Here is a 19,153-nt window from a genome sequence, read left to right as displayed (position 1 = left end):
CCTATTAGTACTCATATATAACTAAATCCCTATTAGTACTCATATATAACTAAATCCCTATTAGTACTCATATATAACTAAATGCCTATTATTACTCCTATTCAACCGAATCCCTATATTGAGGGATATTAAATAGAAACAGATTTTGACACTCCCCCTCAAGCTGGTGAATAGATGTTCTCCATTCCCAGCTTGGATACAATTTTTTCAAAGTTGCTGCTGTTTAGCCCTTTAGTTAGAAGATCTGCAAGGTTGTCTTGGGATGAGACATATGGAGTGCAAATTAGGCCACTGTCGAGTTTTTCTTTGATGAAATGTCTATCGACTTCAATATGCTTGGTTCTATCATGTTGCACTGGATTATGTGCTATGCTAATAGCAGATTTATTATCACAATAGAGTTTCATTGGTTTATCCCACTTTATCTTCAGGTCCTCCAAAATGATCTTCAACCACAGTAATTCACATATTCCTTGTGCCATTGCCCTAAATTCTGCTTCAGCACTGGATCTGGATACCACACTTTGTTTCTTACTCTTCCAAGTCACAAGATTCCCACATAGAAAAGTGCAATATCCTGTGGTTGATCTCCTATCTATAATTGACCCTGCATAGTCAGCATCAGTATATGCTTCAAGACTCACATTTCCATTTCGTTTGAACAAAATTCCTCTTCCTGGGGTCCCTTTCAAATATTGCACGATTCTGAGTGCAGCTTGCAAGTGTACCTCCTTTGGTTGATGCATGAATTGACTGACTAGGCTTACAGCAAATGCAATATCAGGTCTAGTATGTGACAGATATATGAGTCTTCCAACTAATCTTTGGTACATTTCCTTGTCAACTGCAATGTCTTCTTCTGCATTTCCCAAATGTAAATTTGGATCGATTGGTGGACTAGCTGGCTTGCATGCTGTCTTGCCTGTTTCCTGCAGAAGATCTGTAATATATTTTTGTTGGGATATAAAAATCCCTTTCATAGAGTGAACCACTTCAATTCCCAAGAAATACTTCAAGTTTCCCAAGGTTTTAATCTCAAATTCTTTGGCTAGGTGTTGTCCTAACAATTGTTGCTCCTTTTCATCATCACCGGTCACTATAATGTCGTCCACATATACCAATAAACTGTTACTCCCCCTGACTCAGAGTGTTTGATAAAGAGGCTATGATCTCCTTGGCTTTGTTTGAAGCCTAGACCCACCATGACTTTAGCAAACCTCCCAAACCACGCTCTTGGTGATTGTTTAAGCCCATATAGAGCCTTCTTTAGCTTACAAACGGTGTTGGCAGCAATATGCTCACTATATCCAGGAGGTAAGTCCATATAAATCTCTTCTTCTAGATCTCCATGGAGGAATGCATTTTTTACATCAAATTGGTGCAAGTTCCAACTGTAATTAGCTGCTAGAGATAATATTACTCGGACGGTGTTCATTTTTGCAACCGGAGAAAATGTTTCCAAGTAATCCACTTCATATGTTTGAGTAAATCCTTTAGCTACCAACCTTGCCTTATACCTCTCAATAGACTCATCAGCCTTGTACTTTATAGTGTATACCCACTTGCATCCTACAGGTTTCTTTCCATTTGGTAGAGGGACAAAATCCCAAGTACCGTTCTTGTCCAATGCTTCCATTTCCAAGTTCATGGCTTGTTTCCATTTCATGTCAGACAATGCTTCAGATAGAGAGGTAGGTAAAGTGGTAGTGTTCAAGCTTGTGAGGAAGGCTTTATGGGTAGGTGAGAATTGTTCAAAGCATAAGTAGTTGGATAGAGGGTAGAGTGGCTTGTTGGTACATGTCCTAGTATTCTTCCTAAGGGCAATTGGGATATGGAGGTCATCATAAGTTGGTGGTGTGTCGGATTCTGATTCTAGTGCATGGGAAGATTCAAAAATTGGATCACTAGAATTTGAAGCATCAAGAGGCGTTACCTCGTGTAAAGTCGGATTGGACTCTTGGATGTGAATAGATTCATGAATGGCCTTTATTCTTCTTGTATATACTAGATTCTTCCCATATCTAACATTAGCGCCATCATTACCATCTTTCTCAGAATCAATTTCAATCTCAATTTCTGGTTCAAGAGTTAATTCAGGAAGTAGAAGAGACTCATCTTCCTTATTGGTATTCTCCCCCTGAAGATGAGTTTGACCAAAGTAACTTTCTTGCTCATGGAAGGTGACATCACGAGAGACAAATAATTTTTGGCATGGTGGATGATAGCATTTGTAGCCCTTTTGGATGGAAGAGTACCCGATAAAGATACATTTTAAGGCTCTAGGATCAAGTTTCCCTCTATTATCACCATGGATATGGACAAACGATGCACACCCAAATATTCTAGGAGTAAGATTACTGGAGGTCGACACATTAGGGTAGAATGAGGACAGGGCCTCCATAGGAGTTTTGAAGGCAAGGACACTAGAAGGTAAACGATTTATGAGGTACGAAGCAGTTAACACCGCTTCTCCCCAAAATTTTTTAGGACCCTTAGTTTGAAATAACATAGCTATTCCATTTTGTTGGGGTGTTTTAACACATGAGGACTCATGAATAATGCCCTCTTTTTGACAGAAATAATTAAGACCATGGTTAAAGTAATCTTTAGCATTATCAGACCTAATCCTCTTAATACTTACTCCAAACTGATTTTTTTATCATGGAGAAGAACTGTAGAAACATAGACGTGACTTCAGATTTTTGTTTTAATAAATACACCCAAGTAACTCGAGTACAATCATCAATAAAGGTTACAAACCAACGTGCACATGATATATTTGGAACATTTGAAGGACCCCACACATCTGTATGAATTAAATAAAACGGAAAAGTACTTATTGTATTACTGATTGGAAAAGGTACACGCTTGTGTTTAACAAGCTCACACACGTCACAGTGAAGACTCTCTACATCTAATTTCTTAAAAAAAGAAGGAAATATTTGCTTAATGACTCGAAATGAAGGGTGACTAAGGCGACAGTGGTACAAAAGAATCTTATCCCTAATGGTTTTTATTGATTCTGAAAAAAAGGAGTTATTGTTGTTGAATAACTTTGGAGCGGAATCTTGGTTATCCAAACAATAAAGGCCATTCCATTCTCTAGCACGTCCAATCGTCCTCCCCGAATGCTTGTCCTGAAAAACACAAAAATTGTTATAGAAGATAACATTACATGATAGGTCTTTTGTGAGTTTTTGAATGGAAATAAGGCTGGTGGACAATTTAGGGATATGGAGGACATTTCGTAGAGTTATGGATGGATTTATTTGGACATCTCCTTGACCTACTGTAGTTATAAGGGTACCATCTGCTATTGATATTTTCTTGTTGCTAGGGCAAAGTGAATAAGTAGAGAAATGTGTGGGTAAGGGTGTCATGTGATCCGTGGCTCCAGAATCCAGTATCCAATATTGGTTAAAGGGTATATTTGAAGCATTAAGTCCAAAAGAAAATGGAAACGTACCTGAATGTGCCAAAGAGCAAGTACCTGTGGGTTTCTCCAAACTAGTGAGTAAAGATCTCAACTTTTCTACCTCATCTTGGTTCAGTTGCGTGATACCTTCTCGACTTTCTTCACTAGTACCTGTAGCTATGTGTGCTTGACCTTCCTTTTTTCCCCACTCCTTGTCTCGGTTTTGAGAGCCCCACTCTCTATTAAGTGGTCTCCCGTTCAATTTCCAGCATTTTTCACGAGTGTGGCGAGGCTTGTTGCAATAGGTACACCACACTCCTTCACCTTTCTTCTCCACATAGGCTCCTCCTCCTTTCTTTTGGTCAACCATCATTGCTGAGCTTTCTACAGGTGGGACTGTCAACATTAGTCCCCTTCTACTTTCTTCACTTCTTACTATAGCCACTACTTCATTAATTCCTGGCACTTTCTCCTTACCAAGGATTTGCACTCTAACTTGATCAAAATCAGAGTTAAGTCCCACCAAAAAATCATAGACTCTATCCTGTTCAATATACTCCTTGAGTAATGCTGCATCTGCTGGACACTTGACTTTTATAGCTCTGTAATGATTCATTTCCATCCACAAAGCTTTGAGATGATTTGCATACTCAGTAACAGTCTTATTTCCCTGTTTAGCAGCCACAGTTTTCACCTTCACATCGTATATTTGGGCAGCATCTTTAGCTTTTGAATAAGTCTCTTCTAATGACTTCCAAATCTTCTTCGCAGTGCTGAGAAACATGCAAGTGTCACTGATTTCTGAGGTCATTGCATCCCATAACCATGCCATGATTATAGAATCCTCTTTATCCCACCTCTTAAATTTGGGATCTGTTTCTTTGGGGGGTTCATCAGTTAAGTGTTCTGCCATCCCTTTACCTTTCAAAAAAGTGCGCACAATTTGAGACCACTTCAAATAGTTCTTCCCATTCAACTTGTGAATGGATGAGAGGTTTTGCAATTCGGCTTGAAATTTTTTATTTCCTGTTTCATTCTCGGTTTCTTTATGAATCACTACTCCTTCTCCCGCCATGAATGAAGAACAAAAAACAGCAAGAAGGCAACAAACAGACTTCGTTTAACAGATGTTAAGTAGCTGCAATGAAGGCAGCAAAAAAGGGATCTTAAGTTGCTGCAATGAAGGCAGCAAAAAAAAAAAATCTTAAATTGCTGCAATGAAGGCAGCAAAAAAAAATCTTAAATTGCTGCAACGAAGGCAGCAAAAAGGGCCACAATGAAGGTGGCTAAAGTTTCAGAAAAAAAGAAAACCGCAATGAAGGCGGTAAATTTATGCGGAAGCAAGACTCTCAAAGATCGAGAGCTCTGATATCATGTCAAGAATTAGAGTAAAAATATTTCTTGAGTGAATTATATTGGTAGTACATCAGATATATATATAAATCTTAAATTGCTGCAATGAAGGCAGCAAAAAAAAATCTTAAATTGCTGCAACGAAGGCAGCAAAAAGGGCCACAATGAAGGTGGCTAAAGTTTCAGAAAAAAAGAAAACCGCAATGAAGGCGGTAAATTTATGCGGAAGCAAGACTCTCAAAGATCGAGAGCTCGGATATCATGTCAAGAATTAGAGTAAAAATATTTCTTGAGTGAATTATATTGGTAGTACATCAGATATATATACTAGATTACTTAACAACCAAATCCTATTAGTACTCATATATAACTAAATCCCTATTAGTACTCATATATAACTAAATCCCTATTATTACTCCTATTCAACCGAATCCCTATATTGAGGGATATAAAATAGAAACAGATTTTGACAATATGAATCAATTTTTCGCCGGTTTTATATACCTGTGCACTCCCTCCATCAAAATCATTGCCTAATTTTACTCAGAGTATCAGTATACAATTGATACATGCCAACTTAATTTTTGACCCTTGAATGCTGTCATACATGGCTAAGATAAAGGGTAACAGGAAAGTTTGTTTATGAGTCATTACAAATACTGTTTTGGACTGTCAACTATTCACTGCTGATTGTCAATATGATATTTAAATTTTATAAGTTGCATGGTATCTAAATATATTTAATCATTTGATCTGTTAAATATGACAAGGAAATAAGAGATGCATTCAAGTGGGTTTGATGAAATAAAGGAGTGTTTTACAACACAAAAGTGAAAATGAGCTTAAGAGAAAATTTTATTGCACAACTATTGCACCTAAGATGTGATGCTGCTTAGGGTTGAGTCCAACGCAACAAAGAGCCAACATTAGAAGGGGCTCAATGTTGTTGATATAAGAGCATTAGAGAAAGCTGAGGTAGTACCTTTTATGGATAAAAGGGTCAAGTCTTACCTTAGGAAGTTTGGTTGTGTGCGGAGAAGACCTATTGATGGCTTAAAGGAGAGTACATCAGGTGGAGTGTTGTTCAATAGTGAGAGACTGATAGAAACTTAGAAAAACTACAGGTCAAACCATTAAAAGAAATTTAGATTTAAATGGTTTGTCACTTGACATGGTTTGTGATAGGACACTGACATTGTTTGATCCATATACCCAATTTTGATGTAAAGCCATAATGGAAAGAACAGAAAGAAAGAATTATGGTGAATATGCTATGCTTCTTTACTCGGCAAACAGAAAAACAAAAATTGAAAGGAATATCAATTCCCTGCCACAGATAGCTCCACAGAGGCCAAATGCTCTCTGCTCTAACAAACTACTCCCTCCATCTCATAATGAGTGTCACATTTACAAAACAAATTTAATCCTAAATGAATGTCAATTAGTTTCCAATGTAATATTAATTACTTTTTTAACAATTGTACCCTTTAAATGTTCACCACTTCCAATTCATTAAATTCTACTTTGCATTTATGATAGTGGTGAATATACTTTGCATGCCTCTCTTGCCTCACACTCCCTTGTAACTAAATTCTCCTTCCATACAAGTCATTCCATTCCTCTCTTTGGGACCTCAACATTCTTTCTCACTCCCTTCCTATTTCTCCTGATATAAACCCTCCATTCCTTGGGCCCAGGTGGCTGCTGCAGTAACAGCCCATTAGAGCTCAGTGGCTCGGGTATGGTCCTACCATTGCCCACTTGTTGAATAACAGACTTGTCCTCAAGTCTGAACTTGAGCAATTGGCTTTGAATATTGAACTCCTCTTCTCAGGAAGCCCAATCCACAATTTTAACCTTCCATTGTACCAGTAACTGACTCACAGTTTCACCATTCTTGGAAATAACATGGTAACCAGAACTGTAGCAGCAGGCTCCTGTGGGTTAGCTGCATCTCCTTCCAGACCTTGAGGAAGTTCAGGTTCCACCCTATACTTGCCAACAACCTTCTTAAGCAAGGAGACATGATAAATAGGATGAATGCAAGCAGAAGGTGGAAGTTGAATCCTGTAAGTCACTGCCCCAACCCCTTCAAGTACCTGAAGAGGTCCATAAAACCTAGGAGCGAATTTGGGGCTGATCCTAGCCCCCATGGTCTGCTGTCTGCATGGTCGGAGATTAAGAAACACGAAACACCCATTCACCTACCTCAAAACTCAAATCCTTCCTTCCTCGGTCAGCATAAGTCTTCATTTGGTTTTAAGCTCATTGCAAGTGATACCTGAGCTGATGTAGCACCTCATCTTTATCCCTTAATTCCCTTTAAAATTCTTCCACCTTAATCTCCCTTGACAAAAAACAAATCACCATTGGGGGAGGCCTGCCATAGAAAGTGTAACATATGAGTAATTTATGTGTGTTTCATTGTGTGTCTAATACATACCTTTCTATTTATAATGATGCTGCAATAATTACATTCAATGCCTAAGAAGTTGTATTGATTAGGACTACCAACAATTAGTCTAGGATGTTGTACAATCAAGGAATAATTAAAACATACATTGAATTTTAACACTCCCCCTCAAGCTAAAACTTACTATGCTTTAAGCTTGTTACATCAATACATTTGCTCACAAAAATTGAAACTAATTTGTTGGGCTAGTGTGAGTCATAACCAACATAACTCACCATCAAGATGATAATCGATGAGAAGAAAAGGCACCATTAATGATTCATGTGTGAGAAAAGAGGCAACACCTGATTGATCGTTGGTGGGAATAAAATGCACCACCAATATGGTTCATATTTGGGAATAGAGTCTCCACCATTTTGATCGCCGGTAGGAATAAAAGGCACCACTAATATGATTCATATTGGCGATGGAAAATGCACCGCTGTGCTCGTTGGAGGATTGCGTAGCAGTCTGTGGTGGTTTTAGGCAGTGGGTCACACTGGAAAAGGGGCAGCTGGTGTTGGCACAACTGTAACAGTGTAAGAAAAAGGACAAAACTGTGGAAAAACTATGAAAAACGGTGGTTATGGTGCTGCCAGCGGCAAATGACACCGCCGACAGCGGTAGTGAAGCGCAGAGACAGGTCACAAAATCAGAAGCTGCTTTGATACCATGTAAAATATGAGTAATTTAGTGCGTTTCTTATGTCTAATGAGACCACACACCTTTCTATTTATAACGATGTTGCAATAATTGCATTCAATGTCTAGGAAGTTGTATTGACTAGAATTACTAACATTTAGTATAAAACCCAATGTAGTCTCACCACCTCTTAGTATAATCTGACGCCACCAATCTTGCTGTATAAGGTTGCTTCAAGGGAATGAAGTGCTGTTTTTTGACAACCTATCTACCACCTCAAATATGGTGGCCTTGAAACCTTTTGATTGTGGAAGACCCACAGCAAAGTCCATACATATCTCCTCTTATACTTTGTCTTGCATCCTCCTAAGGTCCTACCCTCTTTTTTCAGTGTACATGTACCAAACTGCTGTAATTGCTTTGAATATTATGATTGTTACTTGAACATATCTCAATAGTTTTGCAGTAAGATAATTATTTTGTGCTTCACTATGTCTAGATTAACAGGAAGAACCTAACTGACCTGAAGGTCTATGCCATTGATGTTGATGAAGCTGATGAGGTGATCAATCAATCATTTTCTTTTGGTCCTATTGATAAGCGTTGCTCCATTTATTTTTGGGACCCTAACATTTTACTAACTAACCAATAATATGCAGCTTGATGATGCTTTGAGTGCGACAAAGTTGCAAGATGGTCGAATTAAAATTTTGATACATGTTGCAGACCCAACTATATATGTTCAACCTGGAAGTATTGTGGATAGGTATGTGGCTGACGTTCAAAGCGACCTTTTATTAAATGTTTGGCATCATGTTTTTACTTATTATTCTTCATGGCATGCAGGGAGGCTATGAGAAGAGGAACTTCTGTTTTCTTGCCCACTGCTACATATTCTATGTTTCCCGAAAATCTTGCCATGGAAGCTATGAGTTTGAGACAAGGGGAGCATTGTAATGCTGTTACTGTATCAGTCGTGCTGCATAACGATGGCAGGTAAAGTTAGATTGGTCGATTGCATGTTGTGGTAATAATTCACCCGAAGACACCAGTAATATAACATCAAAATCCACTCAACATTGCTATATTTCTCATAGTAATACATTAACTTGAAATAGAGAAAAGATGAAAAATCTGAATATTATTTTTGACGATCCAAAAATGTACGACATTTACCATAATGTAAATAAATTCTATCAATATTTATTCTAGATTTAAGGGAAATGAAATCTGTCCTAAAACCGAAAAACACGGAAATAAATCCTTCTATTATTAAGGAAATACAGAAGTACAAGTAAGGTGACATCAAAGGAGTTGAGTGGGAGTGTTTAGAATATTAGAAAATATTTTATAATATTTATTATATGATATTAGAGTATCTTGAGTTATTTCCTATGATCAATTTATAATCATAGAGATATCTTAGAATATCTCTCATTATTATTATGATTTGTTCTTGATTTAGGATTGAGTCTATGTTCTCTATAAATAGAGATTAGTATTGAGTCTTTTGTAATCACGTAGTCATAAAGCCATTATCGATAATATTCAAACCCTTATTATTTTATTTCCTCCTTTTATCTAAAATCCCACAACTTCAACAGTAAATAAATCAGAAGTGTAGCAAAACACAATACCCAAATTTTAATAGTGCACTGACATGACATCTATCAAAAAGTTACCAGTAGTTTCAATGATATGACGATATATTTTTTTTGCAATGAAGAGCATATGGGCAGTAGATTGGAAAGTCAATCTTTGAGATGTTATAAAAAAAGTAAAGGACTAATCTTATTATTTTTTTTTTTTTTGCATTATCACTTTTGCAAAATTTGAATAGAATGCTCAAACAAACTTCTAATTTCACTACAAAATTTGGAATATATGGAATAGTCGAAACTTTCTTTCATTTGGAAAATCCACATGTGTTGAAAACCATCAATGAGATTAACGAAGTATCTAACAATCGTAAAATGGAATTGAACCTGACGCATCATGATGAATAAAATCAAAAAGTAGATCTTTCCTGACAACGAACTTCACATGGAATGGCATCCCAAACACGTTTACCATGTTGATATGATTCACACTCAAAAGACTGTAAATGAGAGCGATTGGGGACCAATTTCGTCAATCAATTTAGGCTTAGATGAACTAAACCAAAACGAAGGACATTTGTAGTACAGCTTGCAACAAAAGACAGAGACTGGAAATAATAGAGATCATGCTGTGATTAATATCCTGCACTGTGTCAATCATCTGTCTTGTATTCCAAAATATTTGGTAGTATAAGTGATAGAAAAATCAATAGTACAGGTGAGTTGATTGACTGAAACTAAATGAAAAGGGTAACGAGGCACAAAAGATAAAAATTTGAAGACAATGAAGGAAAGTGGGTGGCTTGACCAATGTCTGTAACATTTTCTTTAGAATCATCAACAAGTGTGATGTGGTTTGAGAGTTTGAGTTGTGATAGTTTTGAGAAAAGTGATAATTTTTTAGCTATGTAGAAGAACCCAAGATTCATGTTGGAAGCGGATGACAAGTGAGAGAGACAACAAAAAAATTACTTGTGAGGAAAAGATGTGAAAGGTCGTAAGATGAGGGCTTGGAGATTTCTATGCAACTGTGACAACAGTAGGGCTGTCTATATGCTAAGAGAAAACTAGTGAAAAGGAAAACCAAATATGATGAGATGAAGGAGAAATTCTGCAGAAAGAAAAAGGTTAGAGAGGAGCAAGTGTTAGTTCAAAACGCAGTGGATCACAAAGTTGCTCAACATTTCAGGGTGGGTTATGAACTAAATATACAAAAGACGCCAAAGAGGAGTCTACTACATAATATTGCCAGAACTTACTCCCTACAAGTGTGGGATGCAGATGGCAACAATACAAGTGAGAGTATGCTGCATGAAAGTGCCGATACTTTCTCCGTACATTGGTGGGATACAATACAAGCGGCAATAATTTTAATGGGAGCATGATGCAAGAGGGTGTCGGCATCTCAATTTTAATGAATATGTTGAAGGGAAAAAGGAAGCCAATGCATGTTATCAAGTATTACACCTATAAGAAGAATATATTATTTGTCAACCTTGAGGACTAGATTATTTTGAGGAGCGATGTAATGTTAGGATATAATAAAATAGATATTAGAGTAGTTAAAGTAGTTGATTGTTGTTAGTTAGTTAATGAGGTAGTTAGGACTATTGTGTATAAACAGGGAGTTATGAAGTTAGAATAGGATTCAAATATTGTAAAGTTTTGAATAGAGTAGATACTCTATTGTGAAGTGGAAAACCTTGGAGTAGAGATTTCTCTCCTATTTCTTAATAAGTGTTTCTTTGTAATCCAATTCTTGGGTTCCTAATAACAGAGTCCTACACCTACTGAAGTTAGCTGGGTTGTCTTGAGTTTGAGATACCACTCATGTCCGAAGTTAGCTGGGTTGTCTTGAGTTTGAGATACCACTCATGTCCAACGCCTGGCAAAATATATGGCTTCCAGTGCTTGATTCAATCTGTTTTTCAGTAGGTGGATGAGAGTAAGCAACATATGTTGACTTCTTTGGAAATCCAAATTGATAACACTTATTTTGAGTGTGTCCCATATGTTTAGAGTGTGAGATCTATGGACAACTAACAAGTCTAAGACCTCTCACTCCTATTCCTTGACCACAACTTCGACCTTCATGTTGGCCTAGAAAGACAGAAGATTCTGAGCCTGGTTGAAAGCCAGCCAACTCCTGACATAGCCTCTAGATAAGGGGACCACATTAAGCGATCAATGAAACTTTCACTATGGAGACATTGAGATTTGTCAGATTTTGGTTTTGGAAAATTCATTCAGAAGGTCACGATACACTACATGTTGCTAAGCTTGTTTACCATCTTGGTGAGATAATCACGATTCAAAAGTTTGCTCTATTAAAATGTTGGAGGTCGTGATGGGTCATATGAAGTGTAAACTGCACTGTAAAGGCCGAACAGGGTGTACACCATGAATTTTCTTCCGCATGTCATAGGATAGGATAGGAAATAATTAGGACTTCAAGGCTTCACACCCACAAGATGCGAGCTCTGATTCTGACTTGAATTACATTAATAGATACCAAAATTGGTACCTAATTGCTTGAGATTGATTCTGGCTGTGTACATTTATAAGGATATGTGTGAACTTTGAATCCCTTAATTATAAGGGCTAAATCATCTAATACAGCCTATAATGTTTCCTAATTTACTAATTACATAGAAAAAATATATACAGAAAAGAGGGGAATTATTGCATTGAGATAATATATACAAGAAAAGAGGCAAATTAGGAAAGGGAATATTTACGCAGAGGATACAAAGAAAGTCTCAACAATAATAACAGTTACGATTATGATTTTCGTGTCAGAAAATAGGGTTTGATGCCCTTTTTTCTTTGATATTTCTCGGTATAAATAATCGTTACAACATTTATATCTAATAATTACAAATTAAGAGGATCAAATCAAATCCTGATTTGTCTAACTAATTTTAGGAAAGCTGATAAATATAATTATAAATTATTATTTATTTCCTGATTCACATCCCCCCTCAAATTGATGCGGCTGGTCAAGAAGCATCAATTTGCTAACTAGAAACTGATGGCGCGAGCGAGTAACAACTTTGGTAAGAATGTCTGCAACTTGAAGCTGAGTATTGATGTGAGGGATGGATATAATCTGATTATCATAGCCTCACGGATAGAGTGACAATCTACTTCAATATGTTTGGTGCGCTCATGAAAAAAAGGATTTGCAACAATTTGAATAGCACTTGTATTGTCGGCATAGAGAGACGTCGGCTCTGTTTGAGGGAATCCAAGTTCAGCCAAAAGATCACGAAGCCAAATCATCTCAGAACAAGCAGTAGACATAGCACGATACTCTGATTCTGTAGAGGATTTAGAGACTCTTGTTTGTTTCTTACTTTTCCATGATATCAGTGAAGAACCGAGAAACATGCACCAACCGGTGACTGATCGCCGAGTGTCGGGACACCCTGCCCAATCAGCATCACTATAGGCAATCAATTTGGGAACTGTGCCAATGGGAAAGAAGAGACCTCGTTGAGAGGTACCTAGCAAATAGCAAATTATGCGACGAACTGCTGCCAAGTGAAGGTGGCGAGGAGAGTGCATGAACTGACTTACTTGTTGAACAACAAATGATATGTCAGGGCGAGTAGTTGTCAAATAATTAAGACTACCCACAAGTTGTCGATACAATAAGGAATCCGACAATAGATCACCCTTATCGCGGTGATATTTCACATTAACCTCAAGAGGAGTATCTACCGGATTAGCTGATTGTAGGCCCGCCATAGAAATAAGGTCTGTCGCATACTTATGTTGATGAAGAAATATACCCTTTGAGGTAGAATGAACCTCAAGGCCAAGGAAATACTGCAAGTTTCCAAGATCTTTCATATGAAATGCAGTTTGCAATTGATGTTTAAGTTCTTGGATAAATGCCTGGTCAGATCCAGTAATAACCATATCATCAACATAAAGGAGGAGTAGAACAATGCCTGTAAATGTGTGATGAATAAATAAAGAGGAGTCATGTTGACTCTGAATGAAGGAGAAACCAAGTAAAGTGGAACGAAATTTCTCATACATGCTCTAGGTGCTTGTTTTAAACCATATAAAGAGCGTTTGAGCTTGCACACACCATGAGATGAAGAAAATAGACCTTGAGGAGGAGTCATATAAATATCTTCAATGAGATCACCGTGAAGAAATGCATTCTTCACATCCATTTGATAAAGAGTGCACCCATTAGAAGCAGCTATAGAGAGTATAGTGCGAACAGTTGTCATTTTGTCTACCGATGCAAATGTCTCATCATAATCAATTCCATATTCCTGTTTGTTTCCTAAGGCAACCAATCGAGCCTTGTACCGATTCAAGGACCCATCAGAATTCAATTTAATAGAATACACCCATTTACAACCTATGGGTTTGATATGAGGAGGACAAGAGACAATATCCCATGTGAAATTCTCTTGAAGAGCCTGAAGTTCCTCATTCATTGCTTTTATCCAGCGCACATCTTTAATAGCCTGTGAGTAACAAGTAGGAATAGATATGCTAGAGAAAGATGCAGACAAAGAAGCATGTGAGGAATTATACCTGTCTGGTGAATATCTATCGGGTGCGCGAGACGCTCTACTAGAACGTCGTGGTGCAACAGGCAACAGGATCAGGTGGCGGATCAGGGTCGAGAAGGGGGGTTATAACCTGTTGTTTGTGTTTTCTAACATATACATTTCCTGGTTTAAAACGTTCTATAGATTGAGGCATAGTAGAAAAATTGGGAAGAATAGCAATATCATTCATGGCATGAGAAAGACAGTGAAACATAAATTGATTATAAAAAAATGTTACGTTCCTAGAAATGCGAAAGCGCTGGTTAGAAACATCATAACACACAAAACCCTTATGAGAGTTACTATACCCCATAAATGCGCATTGAGCAGATTGCGCTCCAAGTTTATGTCTTTCAAATGGAGGTAGGTGAACAAAACACACACATCCAAAAGTATGTAAATCACTATAATCAGGCTGAATTTTAAAAAGACGAAAAAAAAGGGAGTCAAGATAAATAACTGTAGAAGGAAGACGATTAATCAGGAAGACAGCTGTGGAAAGAGCCTCCACCCAAAATCGAGATGGTACAGAAGCTTGAAGAAGCAAGGTGCGCGTTACATCAAGCAAATGACGATTCTTACGTTCTGCCATTCCATTTTGTTGGGGGGTATTTGGACATGATCGTTGAGACAAAATACCTTGAAAGCGCTGGTTAGAAGCATCATAACACACAAAACCCTTATGAGAGTTACTATACCCCATAAATGCGCATTGAGCAGATTGCGCTCCAAGTTTATGTCTTTCAAATGGAGGTAGGTGAACAAAACACGCACATCCAAAAGTATGTAAATCACTATAATGAAGCTGAATTTTAAAAAGACGAAAAAAAGGGGAGTCAAGATCAATAACTTTAGAAGGAAGACGATTGATCAGGAAGACAGCTGTGGAAAGAGCCTCCACCCAAAATCGAGATGGTACAGAAGCTTGAAGAAGTAAGGTGCGCGTTACATCAAGCAAATGACGATTCTTACGTTCTGCCATTCCATTTTGTTGGAGGGTATTTGGACATGATCGTTGAGACAAGATAGCTTTTTGCTGAAGATACTCCTGAAACTCATGAGACATATACTCACCACCAGAGTCAGAGCGAAAAATTTTAACACTTGTTTGAAATTGAGTTTCAACATATGTTAGAAATTTCTTAAACATAGAAAACACTTCAGATTTGGACCGAAGAAAATATATCCAAGTAAAACGACTGTAATCATCAATAAATGTGACAAAATATTTATAGTGAGCATGAGAAGTTACAGGAGACAGTCCCCATACATCACTATGAATCATCTCAAAACACGTGGTAGCACGATGAGCACTAGACGGAAAAGGAAGTGTTTTACTTTTAGCCAATTTGCAAACAGAACATGGCACAGAGGCATTAGAAACAACATTTTTATTTCCCAATAAACCAGTTTTAACTAAATGAGACAAAACAGAAGAATTCAAAACACTATTACAAGCAAGAGATAAATGATTGAAAATAAATTGAAGTGGAAACAATCTTCCCACTTTAGGCCCCTTCGCGATCACCTTCCCCGACACCTGCTCCTGCACAAGACAACCATCACGAGAAAAATTAACATTACAATTGTTGTCCACCAATTGTCCAACAGACAATAAATTGGAAGCAAGTCCAGGTGATACAAGCACATCCCGAAAATCAGAGTTGATATCACCAACATTAGTGATAGAAATAGTATTACCATCAGCAATTTGAATTTTCTGATTACCATGATAAGAATGTAAATTGTGCAAGAATTTAGAAGAACCCGTCATGTGATTGGATGCACCAGAATCAAGAAACCATGGATTCGAAACATTAGAAGACTTACCCTGAATTCCCAAGGCTGAAAGAGCAGAAAGTACCATTTGTTGAATCATTTCGGGCTGTAGAGCACCACCATTAGAGGCACTAGGAATGGAAGGACCAATTGCAGAGCTCTTAGTGGCATGGAATGCCTGCACAGAATGTTGTGTTGGTCGTGGAGGGCGTGTGGGACAATCAGAGATAATATGACCGTGCTTCTTGCAATAATTACAAAATTTCATATTACAACTACGAGCGACATGTCCAAACTGTTTACACGAGAAACATTGGACTTGTCGCATATCACGACCTTTACCTCGGCTTTGAGCAGCATATGCAATAGGTTCAGAAGTGACAACATCATGAGACATGGTTCCTTGAGTAAAGAGACGTTGTTCCTCTCGGAGAAGTTCACCAACACATGTATACAAAGAAGGAACAAGATTTCTGTTCAGCAAAGCACCTCTAACAACCTCAAATTCTGGACGAAGTTTCATGAGAAATTGATCCCGCTTGCTAGTGTCGTACACAGCTTGGACATCCGCGAGAGAAGTCTTGGGAACCGCAGCAAATAGAATAGCAGAGTGTTTTGTCTATAAATTCAAAAATTCAGAATAATATTCTTGAATTGACAAATTACCTTGTTTGTAGTTGGCTAACTCTAGCTCCAAATGAAAACGTTGACCGTATTGTCTTGGTTATAGATATGCTTCAAATAGTTCCACATTTCTTGAGCAGTTGAAAAAGAGCGCAAATTATTGATCATATGAGGATCAATAGTATTGAGAATCCAAGAAATAATCTGAGCATCTTTGATTTCCCACGCATCTAAGGCAGTTTTCTCTATCGGTGCCTTCGAAACCCCATCAAGGTGACTCCATAATCCTTTTCCTTTAACATACATTTTGAATTGAAATTCCCAAGCAGCGTAATTCTTGCCAGTAAAACGAACACAAAAGTTGTCTCTTTCTTTTTCAGAAGTCATGCTATTGTACGTAAAAAAATAATGTTTTTTTTTTTTTTGCAAAAAAAAAATTAATTAAAAAATAGATTCAGACTAAATTGAAAAAGCTCCGTAAACAAGCAGCAGCAGAGAAACAGGGCAGCAATACAGAAACAGAGCAGGAGCAGCAGTACAGAAACAGAGCAGGAGCAGCAACGCAGAAACAGAGCAGGAGCAGCAACGCAGAAACAGAGCAGGAGCAGCAACGCAGAAACAGAGCAGGAGCAGCAACGCAGAAACAGAGCATCAGCAGAGAGACATGCTCACAACGAGAGGCAGACGGAATCACGATGACAATCGACCAAGCAGCAGCAACGAGTAACACGCTCAAGCAAGGACAACCCAAAAACGAATCAAGAATCACGATCTCAACCTCAGCAGCGAGTAACACACGAAACCAATAGTCGGACAAGGATCTATGAACAACGACGATGAGGATACGCTAAAGGGACTGGGAGACAAACAAGAACCAAGAGCAGCAAAGACGAGTGCGAGATTTCGAGAGCAACTTAGTGGTGTGTCGCTGAATAAACCCCACGATAAACTAGAATCTCACAGGTTTGATCGAACCTGCTGATACCATGTCAGAAAATAGGGTTTGATGCCCTTTTTGCTTTGATATTTCTCGGTATAAATAATCGTTACAACATTTATATTTAATAATTACAAATTAAGAGGATCAAATCAAATCCTGATTTGTCTAACTAATTTTAGGAAAGCTGATAAATATAATTATAAATTATTATTTATTTCCTGATTCACATTTCGGAGATGGCCTTCTATTAATAATGTTCTTTGTGCGTTTAATAGCATTGCAGAATGTTCAGTTTTCAATTCAGTGATTAAACCAACATACATGCTCACATATGAGGCTGCATCCGAGCTACTCCATTTGAACCTTCAGGAGGAGGCTGAACTCAGAATTTTGTCTGAGGCTGCAAACCTTCGTTTAAATTGGCGTCGCCAGCAGGTAGGCTTTTGTTTCTTTATTTGACTCTGACTTGTAATATTTTATGTTTTTAAGGTTTTTCTTTGGTCCTTTTGATAAAGGGAGTTGCTTCTTAGGTTATATTATGTAAGTTTGGAATTTTGTTGTTGAAAGAGAAACTAAAAAACATTTGATAAAAGCAAAAAAAAAAAAAAAACATTTGAGGAAGATCTTCCACTTGGCATCATCTCTTATTAATAATCAATAACTTTTCAGGTTCTGAACGGCCTAAATAAAGCTTCACTTGAAACCTGTTACTTTAATCATCCAACAATATTGTTATTTAATTTCTGGGCCCTCAGGAGTTTTTGTCTATCCCATGGATCTTAAAATTTCATTACTTTCTAATATGTGATGAAATTTGTTGTATTTTATCTTTTTAAATTTTGTTATTAAACAATACCACAATATCGTTAAATGATAGCATGCTTAAAATGGATGCTGTTTTTACTTATTTATTTGCATTACTTCAAATCACTTTAGACTAGCTTCATAGATAGGTAAGTATCTATAATGTACTGGGAGGCCAGGAGTGTTTTAAAGATAGAAGTTTGTGTGAAAAACTGAATATCTATGGGTCTGTCTATTGAACAATAGTTTTAGCTGAATGCTTAGAGTATAAATATGGCTCAATAATTGATATCCACATTTGTCGATCCTAAATGGCATTATGACTTGTGGAATTAGCTATTTATTATAAGAATATTTTAGTCAGTTGAAGATATTGAGAATTTTTAGCCTCTGATATTTTAGGATTTCCTTTGTCTTCCTTTGTTAAGGGCGCAGTCGAGACAGCAACATTAGAAACTCGCATTAAAGTGCCTAATCCAGAAGATCCAGAGCCATCAATAAACATTTATGTGGAAAACCAGGCAGACCCTGCAATGCGATTAGTCACTGAGATGATGGTACTCTGTGGTGAAGCTGTAGCTACATTTGGATCTCTGAATAACATTCCTTTACCCTACAGGGGACAACCCCAATCAGATATAAATCTTTCGGAATTTTCCCATCTTCCAGAAGGTCCTGTTCGGAGCTTTGCCCTAGTCAAGGTAATGCGTGCCGCCGAAATTGATTTCAGGAAGCCAGCACGCCATGGGGTTTTGGGAATTCCTGGTTATGTTCAATTTACCTCTCCCATTCGTAGATATTTGGATCTTCTAGCTCATTATCAGGTATGTTGCTTTCGATCTTTCAATTGCAAATTACAAAAGATTACATGCCTTGATGCTTCTAAATGCCTGCTAAGAAATGGTTTAGGAAATCAGTAATAATAAGGAAATTGAAAGAAACTAGATGAAAGAAACAAAAAACATTTTA

At 37.5% G+C, this 19,153-nt stretch overlaps 2 protein-coding genes across 2 annotated transcripts in view; one reads left to right on the top strand and one right to left on the bottom strand.

Moving 5' to 3' along the window:
- The window catches only part of LOC101491599 (ribonuclease II, chloroplastic/mitochondrial), a 30,461-nt gene that overhangs the window by 8,388 nt on the left and 2,920 nt on the right, over nucleotides 1-19,153 (top strand). Inside the window, exons 9-13 of the mRNA XM_073369520.1 lie at nucleotides 8,362-8,424; nucleotides 8,522-8,628; nucleotides 8,709-8,858; nucleotides 17,656-17,815; nucleotides 18,613-19,008. Of these exons, the coding sequence (XP_073225621.1) occupies nucleotides 8,362-8,424; nucleotides 8,522-8,628; nucleotides 8,709-8,858; nucleotides 17,656-17,815; nucleotides 18,613-19,008 (876 nt within the window). The remainder of the gene's footprint in view (nucleotides 1-8,361; nucleotides 8,425-8,521; nucleotides 8,629-8,708; nucleotides 8,859-17,655; nucleotides 17,816-18,612; nucleotides 19,009-19,153) is intronic.
- On the bottom strand, nucleotides 15,472-16,827 carry LOC101513520 (uncharacterized). Its single transcript, XM_073370194.1, has 3 exons — nucleotides 16,528-16,827; nucleotides 15,868-16,435; nucleotides 15,472-15,583 (listed from the first exon to the last, which is right to left on the bottom strand). Exons 1-3 carry the CDS (start codon nucleotides 16,825-16,827, stop codon nucleotides 15,546-15,548), a joined length of 906 nt encoding a protein of 301 aa, XP_073226295.1. The 3' UTR covers nucleotides 15,472-15,545.

Source organism: Cicer arietinum, chromosome 6 (genome assembly GCF_000331145.2).
Source record: "Cicer arietinum cultivar CDC Frontier isolate Library 1 chromosome 6, Cicar.CDCFrontier_v2.0, whole genome shotgun sequence".
In the NCBI taxonomy this organism is placed as follows: domain Eukaryota; kingdom Viridiplantae; phylum Streptophyta; class Magnoliopsida; order Fabales; family Fabaceae; genus Cicer; species Cicer arietinum.
Note: the sequence above shows the minus strand (reverse complement) of the source record. Positions and strands in the feature narration are given on the sequence as shown.